The 16,330-nt window shown below is 43.9% G+C and overlaps 1 protein-coding gene across 1 annotated transcript in view; it reads right to left on the reverse strand.

The window, feature by feature from the left end:
• SLC26A9 (solute carrier family 26 member 9) overlaps positions 1 to 16,330 on the reverse strand; it is a 66,741-nt gene that overhangs the window by 30,835 nt on the left and 19,576 nt on the right. Inside the window, exons 2-4 of the mRNA XM_030221673.1 lie at positions 3,602 to 3,739; positions 961 to 1,100; positions 410 to 520 (exon numbers count right to left, since the gene is read on the reverse strand). Coding sequence (XP_030077533.1) covers positions 410 to 520; positions 961 to 1,100; positions 3,602 to 3,726 — 376 coding nt within the window. The 5' untranslated portion in view covers positions 3,727 to 3,739. The remainder of the gene's footprint in view (positions 1 to 409; positions 521 to 960; positions 1,101 to 3,601; positions 3,740 to 16,330) is intronic.

Here is a 16,330-nt window from a genome sequence, read left to right on the forward strand (position 1 = left end):
AGCTCAGCTTTTTTTTAATATCGGTCTTACAGTGTCTGTTTGTAGCTGGATGCAGCTCTCCAAATAGCTACTTCTTTCATTAGTCCATGTCTGACAGTTATCACCAGAACAGCATTACTGAAATGACAGCAGGCCTTTCCCACCCTGGCCTACAAGAGCTGCAAAAGCCCAGGCCAAGAAGAGACTCCAGATCTCCCCCCCCCCCCCCCCCCCCCCCCACACACACACACAGCAGACTTTTTTTCCTTCTGTGGAGCAGTGTGCCCACAGGATCAGACAGATCAGCCTGTTTAACATTTCTGTGCTGCTCCAAAAGAGATGACAGCTTTTCAGCCCACCCACCCCAGTGCTACTGATCTCCAGAAAGCACAGCAGAAAACACAAGCCCTGGAAACGTAAGGAAGCTTACCTGGTACCATCTGGTGAATACCACCAAGGAAGAAATAGACCACCAAGGGGAAGAAGGAGGAATAGAGTCCATTGACCGGGGGGAGGCTTGCCAGCAATGCAAAAGCCATCCCTGCAAAAGACAAAACCAAAAACTCTCATCGTAGCTGTCCCTTTGGAAGAAAAATGACACAAAAGAAAAACAACAACCGTGGGTGTGATTTACCCGCTACCTTCTCCACTCCCTAGCGCTTTACGCACTGGATTGCTCGGAAGAGATCACAACGACATTTGGCTGTGCAACTGCTATCGTTTATTATTGAATGAAATAGTTACATGTCACATGAGTCCTGTTTTTTTAACCTTCTTCCTATGTTTAGGAGATGCAAATGTAGTTAAATTAGCAAGAAGTAGTGAGTAATGCGGGTAGGCATGTGCTGCGACCATTGCAGAAAGTGGAGAACCCCCTCCCTAGGGCTGAGAGAATCAGCTCTGGACCCCCTTATCCCCTCTGGCCTGAACAAGGGCTGGGGCGTGAGAGCTGAGCCTAGGCACAGACACAGCACAGCTTACCTTGAGGTACCTGAATGGTGCCAGCGCTGATACCGCCCAGGATATCTGGGAGGGCGTAGTCCTTGAGTTTATATTTTGGCAGCCAGGAGAGAATGGGGAAGAGTCCAAAGATGAAGGATTTCAGCTTGGATGGTGAGCAGCTGAAAATCAAAATAGCAAGGCTGTTATTCCCATACCGAGACCACAGTGCTATTACGTCTGCAGAGTGAGCCAGTCCTCTGTTAAATCCCCTTCTAAAAGGAAAGCAGGAGGAGATCAGCCTGTCACACTAAGGAACAACCTACTCCAGAAGAAACTGAAACAGAGGACTGAAGATAAGGACCAGGCGGCCCATCTAGTCTGCTCAGTTGAAATTCTTCTCTCTGGGTTTCTACTACCTGGGGTCAGTGGTGTAGCTAGTGCATTTTTTCCTAGCGAAAAAGGTGCTAGTATTCAAATGCCAGGCCACCGTTCAGGGGTGGGGTGATCACTGAGGGACCCACCCCACAACAGCCAGGCCCCCTGCAACCAGTCACAGAATCTATGACAAGGCAGAATTGGTGTGTAGGGCCTGAGATCTTTCATTAAAACTTGGGGACCTTGGGTCAATTTTAGCAGACAAAAAGGTGCCGGTACTCAGTGCCCCCTCAAAAAAAGCTCTGGGCGTAGCCAAGGGTGGGCTCGGGTGGGCCCAGGTCCACCCAGTAGAAGCACATCTATGATGTGGCTGGCAGGGATCCCCAAGCCCCACCAGCCAAAAGCTCCCAACATCTGTCCCTCTTGCAGACCTTGCAAATATCAGATCTTCACCTGCAGTGAGCAGCGACTGATACATACTGTTCAAGCCAGCCCCACCGCCTTCCCTCTGATGTATTCCCGCCTATGTGAAAACAGGAAGTTGCATCAGGGAAGGCTGTGGGGGCCAACATGAGCAGTGTGTATCAGTTGTTGCCTGCTGCGGGTGATAATCTGCTATTTAAAAGGTATGCAGGGAAAGGGGGGGGGGGGGATGTTTGAGAGACCATATGGCATGCAGGCGAGAGAAGGAGAGACCAAATCACTTGAGGAGTTCTTCTGCCCACCCATCTTGGGCCCAGGCCCTCCCAAAATTGGGTGTCTGGCTACACCGCTGCCTGGGGTAGAGAGGTATGTAAATTCCACATTTAAACCTACAACAACTTTTTTTTAAACTTTATACTTTATGTACAATTACATAATTACAGAAATATGGAAATCATTACAATTACAGTAAATTCAAAAGAAAAGAAAAAAAATACAAGCTAACAAGTCCACTTTATGGAGATCAAAAGCAGAAAGGAAAAAGGAAAACAGGAAAAATCTTTCACACTAACTGCCACAGCCAATATATTAATTCTTAATGCCCTAAATAACCTGCTAACTAACCAGGAAATAAATCATGCAGTCTTAGTTTTCTCTTTCTCCAACAAGAAATGTTCCAAGTGAGAAGGGCAAAACCAGAGAAGTGGGAAATAGACCAGGCGATCCAGAGACACCCGAGGAGACTTCAGTCGATTATGAACAATGGATTGGTGAAGACTCGACACAGTACTGTGTTTCGGCTGGTAGCCTGCATCAGAAGGCTTTAAATAAGATGCAACACCATCAAACGGTCAATAAGTGTAAATTCAAGAAAAAGGAACAAGGTAGTCTTTAAGAAGACCTTTAAGTGAAAGATGCGTGGGTGCATAATCGAGCTGACGCAGCTACAAACAGCTTCAGCTCGATTATGGACCCATGAATTTTTCAGACGCAAAGGGGAATCATTTTCAGGAGCTTTTATTTAATTGAGTTTCATAGCATTTGAGCAGGTAGCAGAGTGAAAATCCAACACCCCCCGGCAGCGAAATACGAAAGCGCCAAACCCTTAAGAGAAAAACTACATTGGCTTCCATTAAAAGAACGAATTGCATTCAAAGTCTGCACCCTGGTCCACAAAATTATACACGGGGAAGCCCCAACCTATATGTCAGACCTTATAGATCTACCTACTAGGAACGCAAAAAGATCAGCACGCACATTCCTCAACCTCCACTACCCCATCTGTAAAGGACTAAAATACAAGTCTACATACGCAACCAGCTTCTCCTACGTTTGTATGCAAATATGGAACGCACTACCGAAGGCCATAAAAACAACGCAAGATCTAGCTACCTTCCGAAGGCTACTGAAAACTGACCTATTCAAGAAGGCATACCATAAACAACCATCCTAACTATTAAACAATAAGACTGATCACGAACGAGACAGAACCGATCTCTCATCACATGACTGAATAACCTCATTACTATTAATGAACAAACACTACCACTTCTACCCTAATGTCAAAAATGATTTTTCTATAATTGATGACCCAACATAAGTTACAATCCAATCCATCACGCAGGAACCTATATGCAATACCATAATGTATTCTTTTACCATGTATATACGCACTTGAATGCAATATCATTTGTAATTCTGTTAACCGGAAATGGCAATCGCCACTACGGCAAATGTAAGCCACATTGAGCCTGCAAATTGGTGGGGAAATGTGGGATACAAATGCGACAAATAAATAAATGAAAGCAGCTTAGCTCTGGAGCAGGGGCAGCTCTCAGGATTTGGCAAATTCATGCCATGACTAGAAGACATTCAATCTTACCTACACAGCTTTCTGGCTTTGCCGCCAACAGGATAACTCCGGATCTTCTTTTCATATTCCTCATCGAAGAGCCCAATAGAGTAAGCAGAACGATCAACGACATAGCGAGGCCTGGGCTGTATCATTCTCCTTTCACGTCTAGGTTTAAAGCAGAAAAGGAAGCTGAGAGATACCTGTGCCCTGTTCTCCTCTCACACCTTTCGGTACAGGGGCTCCTGGGGAGGGCGGTTACTGCCACACAGCAGGTTAGTAATTACAGAGAGGCCAGGGTGAAATCCCACTTTTTTTGTTCACTCTCATAAGTACATAAGTATTGCCATACTGGGACAGACCAAAGGTCCATCAAGCCCAGTGTCCTGTTTCCAACAGTGGCCAATCCAGGTCGCAAATGCCTGGCAAGATCCCAAAAAAGCTCAATACGTTTTATGCTGCTTATCCCAGAAAAAAGCAGTGGATTTTCCCCAAGTCAATTTAATAATGGTCGCTGGACTTTTCCTTTAGACCCTTTTTAAACCCTGCTAAGATAACCGCCTTTACCACATTCTCCTTGTGACCTTGGGCAAATCATCTAATCCTCTACATTGCCTCAGATGCAAACTTGGAGGATCAGTATTTAAAATGACTTTTCAGGATAGCAGGACAGATTGAACAGCTCTGTTCAGACAGAGCTAGGTGTGACCAGGAGCAGAGCTGGGGTAGAGCCCAGAGTCATCTGGAAAGCAGCAACATTCAGCCACTACCCAGATAACTGAGGACAGCAAACCACCTGTGATCTATCCAGATGTAAGTTAATTTAATTGAACACATTTATATTCCGCTCAACTCTTTAGTTCAGAATGAATTACAAAAATACATAAAGCAAAAAGTAATATACAATATAAAAATCATAAACCATAAGAGTAAAAAAAACTGCAAATCAAACATAAGCTCTCTGGATTGTGGTTGAATATCACTGCTCTCTGGATTGTACCACACCTCACCCCTCCATCCAGATACTCAGCGGCAGCCACAATCCAGATGCTGCCACTAAATATTCAGATGGGTATTTTTTGCCCATGGAGGCTGATGTTTAGAAAAAATGCCGACCACCGTGAGCTCAGTGTCCAGGGGGGATCGACTGCAAGACCTCTGGGGCAGAGAAGTAGCTATTGTGTATGACTTTAACCCACCTGTACGTTTGGGAAGCTCGCCAGGTGCCCTTGGCCTGGATTGGCCGCTGTCGTGGACAGGATGCTGGGCTCGATGGACCCTTGGTCTTTTCCCAGTGTGGCATTACTTATGTACTTAAGGTATCAGAGGTTTTCAACCCAGTCCTTGGGGCACATCCAGCCAGTCAGGGTTTTTAGGATATCCCCATTGAATTCCCCGAGGACTGGATTGAAAACCTCTGGATAATGCAATGCAATAAACATCATTTAGTAAACTGCTCTTTGAACATAGAAAGCTTCTAATAAAAAAAACACAAACCAGCAAATACTCAGGTGTGTGACAATTGTTCTAGAAGGGACTCTGCTGTCAAAGTCAAACATATAGCTTACCTTTTTTGATACTTTTTAATTTTTTTCCAGCAGCTTTTTCACTGTAATCCCACCCACCCTATAACTTGCATTTCCTATATAGTTCTCCCAATAAACATATTTATTGTTCTTTAATTAAATGATAATCAGGTAATCTTGCTGGTTGGTTATTGTCATAGTTCACCTCTTCTAACTCATTTCAGTCAACCAACATGACCATCATTCAATGCAACCACTGTGGTGTATTAGTCTTAAGGCAAACTTTGTGCTTACTCCATCTATCTACAACTCTCTTCTATGCAAAGCAATGGCGTACCTAGCTTGGTTGCCACCTGGGGTGGAGCACCCCCTTCCCCTGCTGCCTCTCTCCCTCCAAGCAGTAAAGGGGTGTACCGAGCAGTCGTGTGACTGTCCGCTCTGCCGGTCCCCTGCCCTCTCTGACGTCAAGAAATCAGAACGAGGTAAAGCTAGAGTCGAGGAAGGTAACTCAAAGCAAAAGACATCCCCAACACACAGACAAAGCAGTTCAAAAGGAAAGGTCTGGCTGCTAGGGGATGCCACCACTAATCATTTCTATAGTGCTACTAGACATATGCAGCACTGTAAACATTATATGCTGGTACTTTTTCTGTCCCTAGAGGTCTCACAATCTAAGTTTTTGTACCAGGGGCAATGGAGGGTTAAGTGACTTGCCCAAGGTCACAAGGAGCTGTAGTGGGAATCAAACCCAGGTCACCAAGCTCAAAGCCCACTGCACTAACCATTAGGCTGCTCCCCCATTATTAGAGACATTAAATTAGGAGCATAGTCCGTGAGTCCCAACAAAATGAAATGCCTTCCAGGTCCCTCAGCTCACAGGAATAACTACTACTACTACTACTGGGAGGTGGTGGAGAGGAAAAGGGTAACGGAATTCAAACATGCGTGGGATAAACATAAAGGAATCCTGCTCAGAAGGAATGGATCCTCAGGAGCTTAGCCGACATTGGGTGGCAAAGCCGGTGGTGGGAGGCGGGGATAGTGCTGGGCAGATTTATACGATTTGTGCCAGAGCCGGTGGTGGGAGGCGGGGCTGGTGGTTAGGAGGCGGGGATAGTGCTGGGCAGACTTATATGGTCTGTGCCAGAGCCGGTGATGGGGGCGGGGCGGGTGGTTGTGGGGTGGGGCTAGTGCTGGGCAGACTTATACGGTCTGTGCCCTGAAAAAGACAGATACAAATCAAGGAAAGTATACACAAAAAATGGCACATGTGAGTTTATCTTGTTGGGCAGACTGGATGGACCGTGCAGGTATTTTTCTGCCGTCATCTACTATGTTACCACGTTATCATTTCTATAGCGCTACCGGACGTACGCAGCGCTTCATACTTGAACATGGAGAGACAGTCCCTGCTCAATAGAGCTTACAATCTAATTATGACAGACAGACAGGACAAGCAAAGGATAAGGGTTAGGACAGACAGGTCATATCAGGGATAGGGGACAGTTTAGGGTTAGGAGTTAAAAGCAGCGAAGAGGTGGGCTTTTAGCTTAGATTTGAAGACGGCCAGAGATGGAGCTTGACGTACCGGCTCAGGAAGTCTATTCCAGGCATATGGTGCAGCAAGATAAAAGGAACGGAGTCTGGAGTTAGCAGTGGAGGAGAAGGGTGCAGAAAAGAGAGATTTACCCAGTGAACGGAGTTCCCAGGGAGGAGTGCAGGGAGAGATGAGAGTGGAGAGGTACTGAGGAGCTGCAGAGTGAATGCACTTGTAGGTCAATAAGAGGAGTTTGAACTGTATGCGGAAATGGATCGGAAGCCAGTGAAGTGACTTGAGGAGAGGGCTAATATGAGCATAACGACCCTGGCGGAATATTAGTCGTGCAGCAGAATTTTGAACAGATTGAAGAGGAGAGAGATGGCTAAGTGGGAGACCTGTCAGAAGCAAGTTGCTGGAGGAGAACCAAAAATAACAACCAAATACTGAGTGTAACAAGAGAAGAGAGGTAAAAATTCTAAGGTTGACCTTGTAATCCACCTGGGGACAAATGACTCGGCCAATAAACGCTCACTTGCAAGGCAGAAAACGGCTCAGAAGATGAGGGAGGGGCTAAAGTCTTTGGTAAGTACTGTAGCTTTTTCGGAAGAAAGACTAATCAAAGATTGGTGTCAACAAGAAGGTTTTAGATACGGGGATGGGGGGCAATATATGGAAACACAAAAGGCTTTGCTCTAATGATAGACTATGTCTGTGTCAGGACAGAGGATCCTTAGGGTTTTTTTTTTAACAAAGGTGTGCTAGCATTTTTAAGAAGCGCTAAATGCTAGAGATGCCCATATGGGAGTCTCTAGCATTTAGAATGTGCATATTTAATGCACACGCTAAAAACGCTAACGTGCCTTTGTAAAAGGACCCCTTAGTGAGAAATTCAGACAATATATTTCTAGGCATTTAAACTAGATGGCAAATGGAAGCGGGTGAATACAGGAAATCACCCCCAGTGGCAGCAGTGGGGGGAATTATTTATTTATTTATTATTACATTTGTATCCCGCGCTTTCCCACTAAAAGCAGGTTCAATGCGGCTTACACAGTAATAGGGAATACAGAATATTGTAGAGAGAGTACAAATTAAGTATAACCGAGTAGTTAAATAGATAAATAGGTAGAGATAGGTAGTGGAGAAGGGATTAAGGTGGGAAATATAGATTGGGTCAATGTCGTTGTCTCTTGGTATTTGTTAAGTAGATGGGTTCATTAGTTTGGGTCATTTGGATAGGCTTGCTTGAATAAATTACAAAATAAACCCTACTTTTTGCATAGCAACTCATTTCTCAGGAACAAAGTAGAAGGAGAGACTAGGCAAAAAGCTATGGAGAAGATGAAGGAGCCAATAAAATACAGCTTAGTCTAAGCAACAAAAGTTCAGGATCTGCAGCCCTGACGATAGAGCCAGAGACATGGTTCGGTGCCTTCTATGTATGGGACGGATAGAGATGGTTGAAAAGGTAGAGGATTAGCTGGTTGTCCGTGAGGTATAGCTAACAATTTAAGATACTCACATTAATACACAGACCTATTTTCTCAGGTCTTCCTTCTTATCTTGCTACAGCTATAATTCCTTACAAACCGATGCACCATTTATGTTCCTCAAATGAATCTCTTCTCACTCTTCCACTGCTTTCTCATGCTTGGCTCAATTCTACACATATAAGTTCCTTTTTCTACTTGGCCCCTGCCCTTTGGAATTCCCTCCCACGTTCTATACATGCAGAATCCAACTATAATCTAGTTAGGAGTGCCTAAGAAACATACTTGTTCAAGTTGGCTTTTAATCTTAACTTATAGGCTTCAAGACTGACTGGTGTGCATCATTTGGCAACTGGCTGGGTCCCTCCTCCTTTTGTCATTCCCCTTCCCTCCAGCATCCTGACAAATTGAGGAGTAGCAAATCACCTGGACTGGATGGTATTCATTCCAGAGTAGGACCAGAGGTAAATAAAATAATGAGTGAAGTGGAACGGGTAGACGTGAATTGCTTGTTTACTCTTTCCAAAAATACTAGGACTAGGGGGCACGCAATGAAGCTACAAAGTAGGAAAATTAAAGCAAATCTGAGAAAGTATTTCTTCATTCAACATGTGACTAAACTCTGGAATTCTTTGCCAGAGAATGTAGTAAAAGCAGTTAGCTTAGCAGGGTTTAAAAAAGATTTGGTTAGCTTCCCAAAAGAAAAGTCCATAAGCCATTATTAAGATGGGGAAAATCCACTGCTTATTTCTGGGATAAGCAGCATCAAATGTTTTGTACTTTTTGGGGACCTTGCCAGGTATTTGTGACCTGGATTGGCCACTGTTGGAAACAGGATGCTGGGCTTGATGGACCTTTGGTCTGTCCCAGTATGGCAATGCTTATGTCCTCATCCCCTCTGATCCTCATTCCCCTGACCCTTCCTTCATGGTGGTCCCATGTCTGTTGTTGTATATGATTGTGTGGTACTTTCTCTGTACGTTATTCACTCCTTTCATGCAATGAAGCTCTGTTTTTGGGCAGGTGGTGCCTTTCTTTTAATAACTTTAAATTCTGCTGTAAACTGCTTTGATATGTTTTCGAAAGGCAGTATTTCAAATTTTAAATAGCAACTGTGGATGGTCTGCTCAGACAAATGGTGACGGAACCCACGAGGGAAGGGGTAATGCTAGTTCCAGGGTTCAGAAAGTGGAGAAAGTATGCCTAACATCGGGTTGGGGTCCCACCTGAACCACTGGGTCATGCTCATCGTTTATCATTTATTAAAATTTGCTATACTGCTCTTGTTGCAAGCAAATTAAAGCAGTTTACAGATAAATAAATGAATAAAAATAACAACAAAATCAAGAAAAAAGAATGCCAAATTTTAATAGAAAAGACCTATAAAGCAAAATAACTCATAACATAATCCAAACAAATTCAAAGATATGGTTTGATGTAAGAGCTAAAATGGAGTACAGACACATAAAACTGTTACTGAATCTTAGCGGAGATTGGGTGGCAATGCCGGTAATTAGGAAGCAAAACCGGTGCTGGGCAGACTTCTACGGTCTACGCCCTGATTCTAACTGAATAGATATGGATGGGCTCGAGTATAAATTTTAAGGGGCTTCGACATTAGCTTCAGAACTTTTAGTACAAGAACAGTGTTGGGCAGACTTCTATGGTCTACGCCCTGATCATAACTGGATAAGGATGGGCTGGAGTGTAAATTTAAGGGACTTCGACGTTAGCTTCAGAACTTAGTACAAGAAGAGTGCTGGGCAGACTTCTACGGTCTGTGCCCTGAGAATGGCAAGGACAAATCAAACTCAGGTATAAAGTATCAGATACCATGTAAAATGAGGTTATCTTGTTGGGCAGACTGGATCAGGTCTTTATCTGCCATCATTTACTATGTTACTATGTTACTCTTTGGGGTTCTACATGAAATGTTGCTTCTAATTGGGATTCCGGAATCTTGTAACTCTTTAGGATTCCAGAATCTTCAGAACTTTTAGTACAAGAACAGTGTTGGGCAGACTTGTACGGTCTACGCCCTGATCATGACTGAATAGAGATGGGCTAGAGTGTAAATTTGAAGGGGCTTCGATGTTAGCTTCAGGAATAGTGCTGGGCAGACTTCTACGGTCTGTGCCCTGAGAATGGCAAGGACAAATCAAACTCGGGTATAAAGTATCACATGCCATGTAAAATGAGTTTATCTTGTTGGGCAGACTGGGTGGACTGTTCAGGTCTTTATCTGTCGTCATTTACTATGTTATTGTGGTAGACTTAGGAGTAACATCAGGAACCTCTTTTTCTCAGGCAGGGTGGTGGATAACACCCCTAGGGAATGTGGTGGGGACAAAAACACAGTGACCAAATTCAAAAATGCATGGGATATAAATACAGAAGATGGAATCAAATCAGAACTTAAATGACCTAATGGCTGTTGATGTGTAATGATGCTTTGACAGACACTGCAGGAAGTAAGACCAGGGCAGGGCAGGGCAGGCTTCGAAGCTGACCTGCCCTGATTATGATGCCAGTGGTGAACCATGAAGGAGAGGCGGGTGCAGCTCTGGTTGTCTTGTTGGGCAAACTGGATGGACCATCCAGGTCTTTAACTCCCCTCATTTACTATTTTACCTTCCCAAGTAATTACATCAAAGATTCAATGCAGTTCACTTACTGATGTTACCAGATGGCATTAGGGCAGAGACTAAGGCGGAGTCAGCTCTTGGAGATTTAAAAACAAACAAAAAAACCAGGCCAACTTTGATCCAGTCCTGGCTTTGGCACATGTAATGCATGAACCTGTAGTTTTGATTTCCATAAGAAAATGCTAGAAAGTACTTCTCAGTGTGCACAATGGGCCAAAACCAGAAGTGGAGCAGAACTGACCTGGGTGAGGAAAAAAAAGCCCAGACCTCCCTCCTGCTGGCATTTGACTGCTATTACTCCATAATCTGCCCATCAGCCCCCATCTCCCAGTGCCAGAGCAAGACTTCTCATTTGCAGGGGGGAGGGGCTGGCACTACTGAGAAGGGATTTTGTTTGTTCAGCACTTCAGACTGTGGAGACGCTTATCTTTCACTGTGAGACAAAGACAGCCAGAGACACACAGCGAAATCTGTTCCTGTAACCCAGCCCCATTCATTTCCATCAACCTTATTCCACGCTGTTGGAGATCAAAGCCCAGTCCGGCCTTTATATTTATAACCCAGTGCATTCTGGTCCCTGTAGTCCTGCTGTTCTCTGACCTAAAAGGACCAGAATGCACTGGGAGGAAGCAGGGTGGGCCTGACATTTCAGCACAGCCTCACCTGGAGAAATCACTGCTCCTAGGGAAACCTCTAGAAAAGGCCTGGTAAACTCTTGCTCACTTCACTTGTGTTTATCTGAACAGCAGTGCTACCAAAGGAAAACCATTAATAAATACAGCCAAAGGAAGAAATAAAGAAAGCTTAGCCACAAGATCAAGTTTCATGGTAAACAAACAGTCTGCTGAGCTCATTGGCCTCTACAGTGCCGCAGAGAGAGCTCAGAAACTGGCATAAGGATCTAGAGCAGTTGGTTCTCAACCAGTGTGTGACAACAAATTGGATATAGACAGGAGGCCTGTGCTTTCCTTGAAAACCATCTGTGCCTTCAAGCTGGGGAGACCAGAGAACATAAGAGTAGCCATACTTGGGTCAGACCAATGGTCCATCTAGCCCAGTATCTTGTTTTCCAAACAGTGGCCAAGCCAGGTCACAAGTACCTGGCAGAAACCCAAATCATGGCAACATTCCATGTAGAACCCCAAAGAATAGCAAGATTCTGGAATCCTAAAGAGTGACAAGATTCCATTTCAGAATCTCAGAGAGTAGCAAGATTCCATGTAGAACCCCAAAGAATAACAAGATTCTGGAATCCTAAAGAGTGACAAGATTCCATGCAGAATCTCAAAGAGTAGCAACATTCCATGTAGAACCCCAAAGAATAGCAAGATAGTGGAATCCTAAAGACTACTACTACTACTTAACATTTCTAGTGTGCTACTAGGGTTACGCAGCGCTGTACAATTTAACAAAGAGAGACAGTCCCTGCTCAAAGAGCTTACAATCTAATAGACAAGTGAACGGTCGGTCCGATAGGGGCAGTCTGGATTCACTGAACGGTAAGGGTTAGGTGCCGAACGCAGCATTGAAGAGGTGGGCTTTAAGCAAAGACTTGAAGACGGGCAGGGAGGGGGCTTGGCGTAAGGGCTAAAGAGTGACAAGATTCCATGCAGAACCCCTAGTGGTTAGGGTGGTGGACTCTGGTCCTGGGGAACTGAGTTCAGTTCCCACCTCAGGCACAGGCAGCTCCTTGTGACTCTGGGCAAGTCACTTAACCCTCCATTGCCCCAGGTACAAATAAATACTTATTTAAGTACCTGTATATGTAAGCCGCATTGAGCCTGCCATGACTGAGTGGGAAAGCATGGGGTACAAATGTAATAAAAATTAAAAAAAAAAAGAATGACAAGATTCCATTCAGAATCTCAAAGACTAGCAATATTCCATGTAGAACCCAAAGAACAGCAAGATTCTGGAATCCTAAAGAGTGACAAGATTCCATGCAGAATCTCAAAGAGTAGCAACATTCCATGTAGAACCCCAAAGAATAGCAAGATTCTGGAATCCTAAAGAATGACAAGATTCCATTCAGAATCTCAGAGAAGCAACATTTTATTTATTTTTTATTTGTTACATTTGTATCCCACATTTCCCCACCTATTTCTAGGCTCAATGTGGCTTACATTCCATACTACAAATCCCAAGTTCTTATACTCCTCATAATTGCTCCCTGTTTCTGCTTCTCCTACTGCTGCCACCAGTTCTAACTGAAAATGATGGAGGTTTCCTCACCACAGACTCTGTTTGCTATATAGTTTCTGAGTACCATATTTGCAGGGTCATGTGTTGTTGCTTCATTCTATCTGGCAGTGGAGGGGTTTTGTGTTGCTTTGTTTTACCAGAGCTTCCAAGTTACCCGGTTTCAGGAAGGAGATTTTAGGCCAGTCCTGGTGCATTATGGAACCTGCAGCGCTGATTTTCAATGGGTAGAATCAGGGACAACACATACCACAGTGCTTTGGGGGCTAAGTTTAAAACCAGGACTGACTGAAAAGTCTCCCTCCTGGAACTGGGTAACTTGGCAGGTCTGTATTGCATGAGGTGACTCCAGGATTTGAAAATGTATTTGAAACATCTCTAAGACTGATGTATTGTATTACATTCTGTTTTTTGACACGGGGCTGAGTGGTAGGCAAATTGTTTAATTGTTGACAGTAAGTTTAGAGTGAATTTAGAAGTGTTTATGTTCCGTTGGGAATTTTAGTGTTCAGTTTGTCACATACATGAACATTGGCTATCAGATGTGTCCCAACAGAAGAAAGGAGTGGAGGAGTGGCCTAATGGTTAGTGCAGCAGGTTGTGGACCTGGGGAACCGGGTTCAATTCCCTCTGCAGCTCCGTGTGACCCTGTGCAAGTCACTTAGCCCTCCATTGCCCCAGGTACAATATACTTGATTGTCAGCCCACCAGGGATGGTGCAAGTACCTGAATAGTCATATGTAACCTGCCTCAATTTGTGCTTCAAAAGAGGCAGTATATCAAAAATTGAGAAACTTAAACTAAACCATAAGCATTCATTGTAAATACTAAAAAAACCAACACGATATATACAAAACCAAACTTTTATCACATGACTGATTAAATTCTCTGAAATTAATGATTAAGCAATACCACTTTAAACCATACGCTGAATAGGGACTCTATATAGTTGAAGACTTAATGTACGTTACAATCCAATTCACTACTTAGAAATCTTCACGCAATACCATCATGTGTTATTCTTTACCATGTATGTATACACATGATGTACATATACATAAGTACATAAGTACATAAGTACATAAGTAGTGCCATACTGGGAAAGACCAAAGGTCCATCTAGCCCAGCATCCTGTCACCGACAGTGGCCAATCCAGGTCAAGGGCACCTGGCACGCTCCCCAAACGTAAAAACATTCCAGACAAGTTATACCTAAAAATGCGGAATTTTTCCAAGTCCATTTAATAGCGGTCTATGGACTTGTCCTTTAGGAATCTATCTAACCCCTTTTTAAACTCCGTCAAGCTAACCGCCCGTACCACGTTCTCCGGCAACGAATTCCAGAGTCTAATTACACGTTGGGTGAAGAAAAATTTTCTCCGATTCGTTTTAAATTTACCACACTGTAGCTTCAACTCATGCCCTCTAGTCCTAGTATTTTTGGATAGCGTGAACAGTCGCTTCACACTTGATCCATTCTAACTATGTTATGTAACATGTTTAGTACCAAGTATGTATGCACCTTAACGCAATACTATTTGTAACTCTGTTATCCGGAAATGGTGATGGTCTGCAAGGCAACCGCCATTACAGCAAATGTAAGCCACATTGAGCCTGCAAAAAGGTGGGAAAATGTGGGATACAAATGTAACAAGTAATAATAATCTAGAAACTCTGTGGTTGTGGAGGGGGGGTCATCTGACAGCTGGGGCACCGGCTCAGCAACCTTAATAAGCAAGGTGATGGGGGGCTGACACAAGCTGTGTTTTGTGGGTAATTAATCACCAGGATCGAAAGCAGCTAAGTTGCCTGGGGATAGAATGAAAAACCTGACACCACAGAACACACTCCCCATAGTGATTTAAATCCTTCTGGGAGCCTCCCAAATTAGGTTCACATAGTCCTGGCTGGTCCTCCTCATGCAAGGCAGAATTCCACATCCCTGCTGAGGTAAAGGGCTGTACTTCACCCAAACACTCTGCCCTCTAGAAGAAACCTGCAGAGACATGGCGACAGGTATTCCCGGCACTGGTCCTACATCCAGCAGTTGGGAAGTAGGGCAGGTGCCGGGCAGATTTCTATGGTCTGTGCCCCAAAACTGGCAGGGAGAGACAGAAATTAAGTTATACAATACCAGTGTCCAATCATGAAGAGGTAGAACCTGTGCAGAGAGCCAGATTCAACTCTGGCAACCTGGTTGGGCAGACGGGATGGACCCTGCAGGTCTTTATCATGTTACTGTGTTTTCCTTTTCCAGCCACAGCCACAGAGGTTGGAGAACCTTCTGTAACATAACTACATAAGAACATAATAAGCATTGTCATACTGGGACAGACTGAAGGTCCATCAAGCCCAGCATCCTGTTTCCAACAGTGGCCAATCCAGGTTACAAGTACCTGGCGAGATCCCAAATCAGTATAATGCATTTTAAGCTACCTATCCTAGAAATAAGCAGTGGACTTTTCTTTTAGGAAGTTAGCCAAACCTTTTTTAAACCACGCTAAGCTAACTGATTTTACTACATTCTCTGGCAAGGAATTCCAGAGTTTAATTACACGTTCAGTGAAGAAATATTTTCTCCGATTCATTTTAAATTTACTACATTGTAGCTTCATTGCATGCCCCCTAGTCCTAGTATTTTTGGAAAGCGTGAACAGAAGCTTCACATCTACCCGTTCCACTCCACTCATTATTTTATAGACCTCTTATCGTATCTCCCCTCAGCTGCCTTTTCTCCAAACTGAAGAGCCCTAGTCGCTTTAGCCTTTCCTCATAGGGAAGTCATCCCATCCCATCTTTTTCATCGCCCTTCTCTGTACCTTTTCTAATTCCACTATATCTTTTTTGAGATGTGGCGACCAGAATTGGACACAATATTCAAGGTGTGGTCGCACCATGGAGCGATACAAAGGCATTATAACATCCTTATTGTTGTTTTCCATTCCTTTCCTAATAATATCTAACATTCTATTTGCTTTCTTAGTCGCCTCCGCACATTGAGCAGAGGGTTTCAACGTATCATCAATGATGACACCTAACGTGGAACCTTGCATGACGTACCTATAATTCAGGTTCCTCTTTCCACATGCATCACTTTGCACTTGCTCACATTAAACATCATCTGTCATTTAGACACCCAGACTCCCAGTCTCTTAAGGTCCTCTTATAATTTTTCACAATCCTCCCGCGATTTAACAACTTTGAATAAGTTTGTGTCATCAGCAAATTTAATTACCTCACTAGTTACTCCCATCTCTAGGTCATTTATAAATATGCTAAAAAGCAGCGGTCCCAGCACAGACCCTTTCATTAGTACATAAGTACATAAGTATTGCCATACTGGGAAAGACCAAAGGTCCA

The sequence above is a fragment of the Microcaecilia unicolor genome, chromosome 12 (genome assembly GCF_901765095.1).
Source record: "Microcaecilia unicolor chromosome 12, aMicUni1.1, whole genome shotgun sequence".
In the NCBI taxonomy this organism is placed as follows: Eukaryota; Metazoa; Chordata; class Amphibia; order Gymnophiona; family Siphonopidae; genus Microcaecilia; species Microcaecilia unicolor.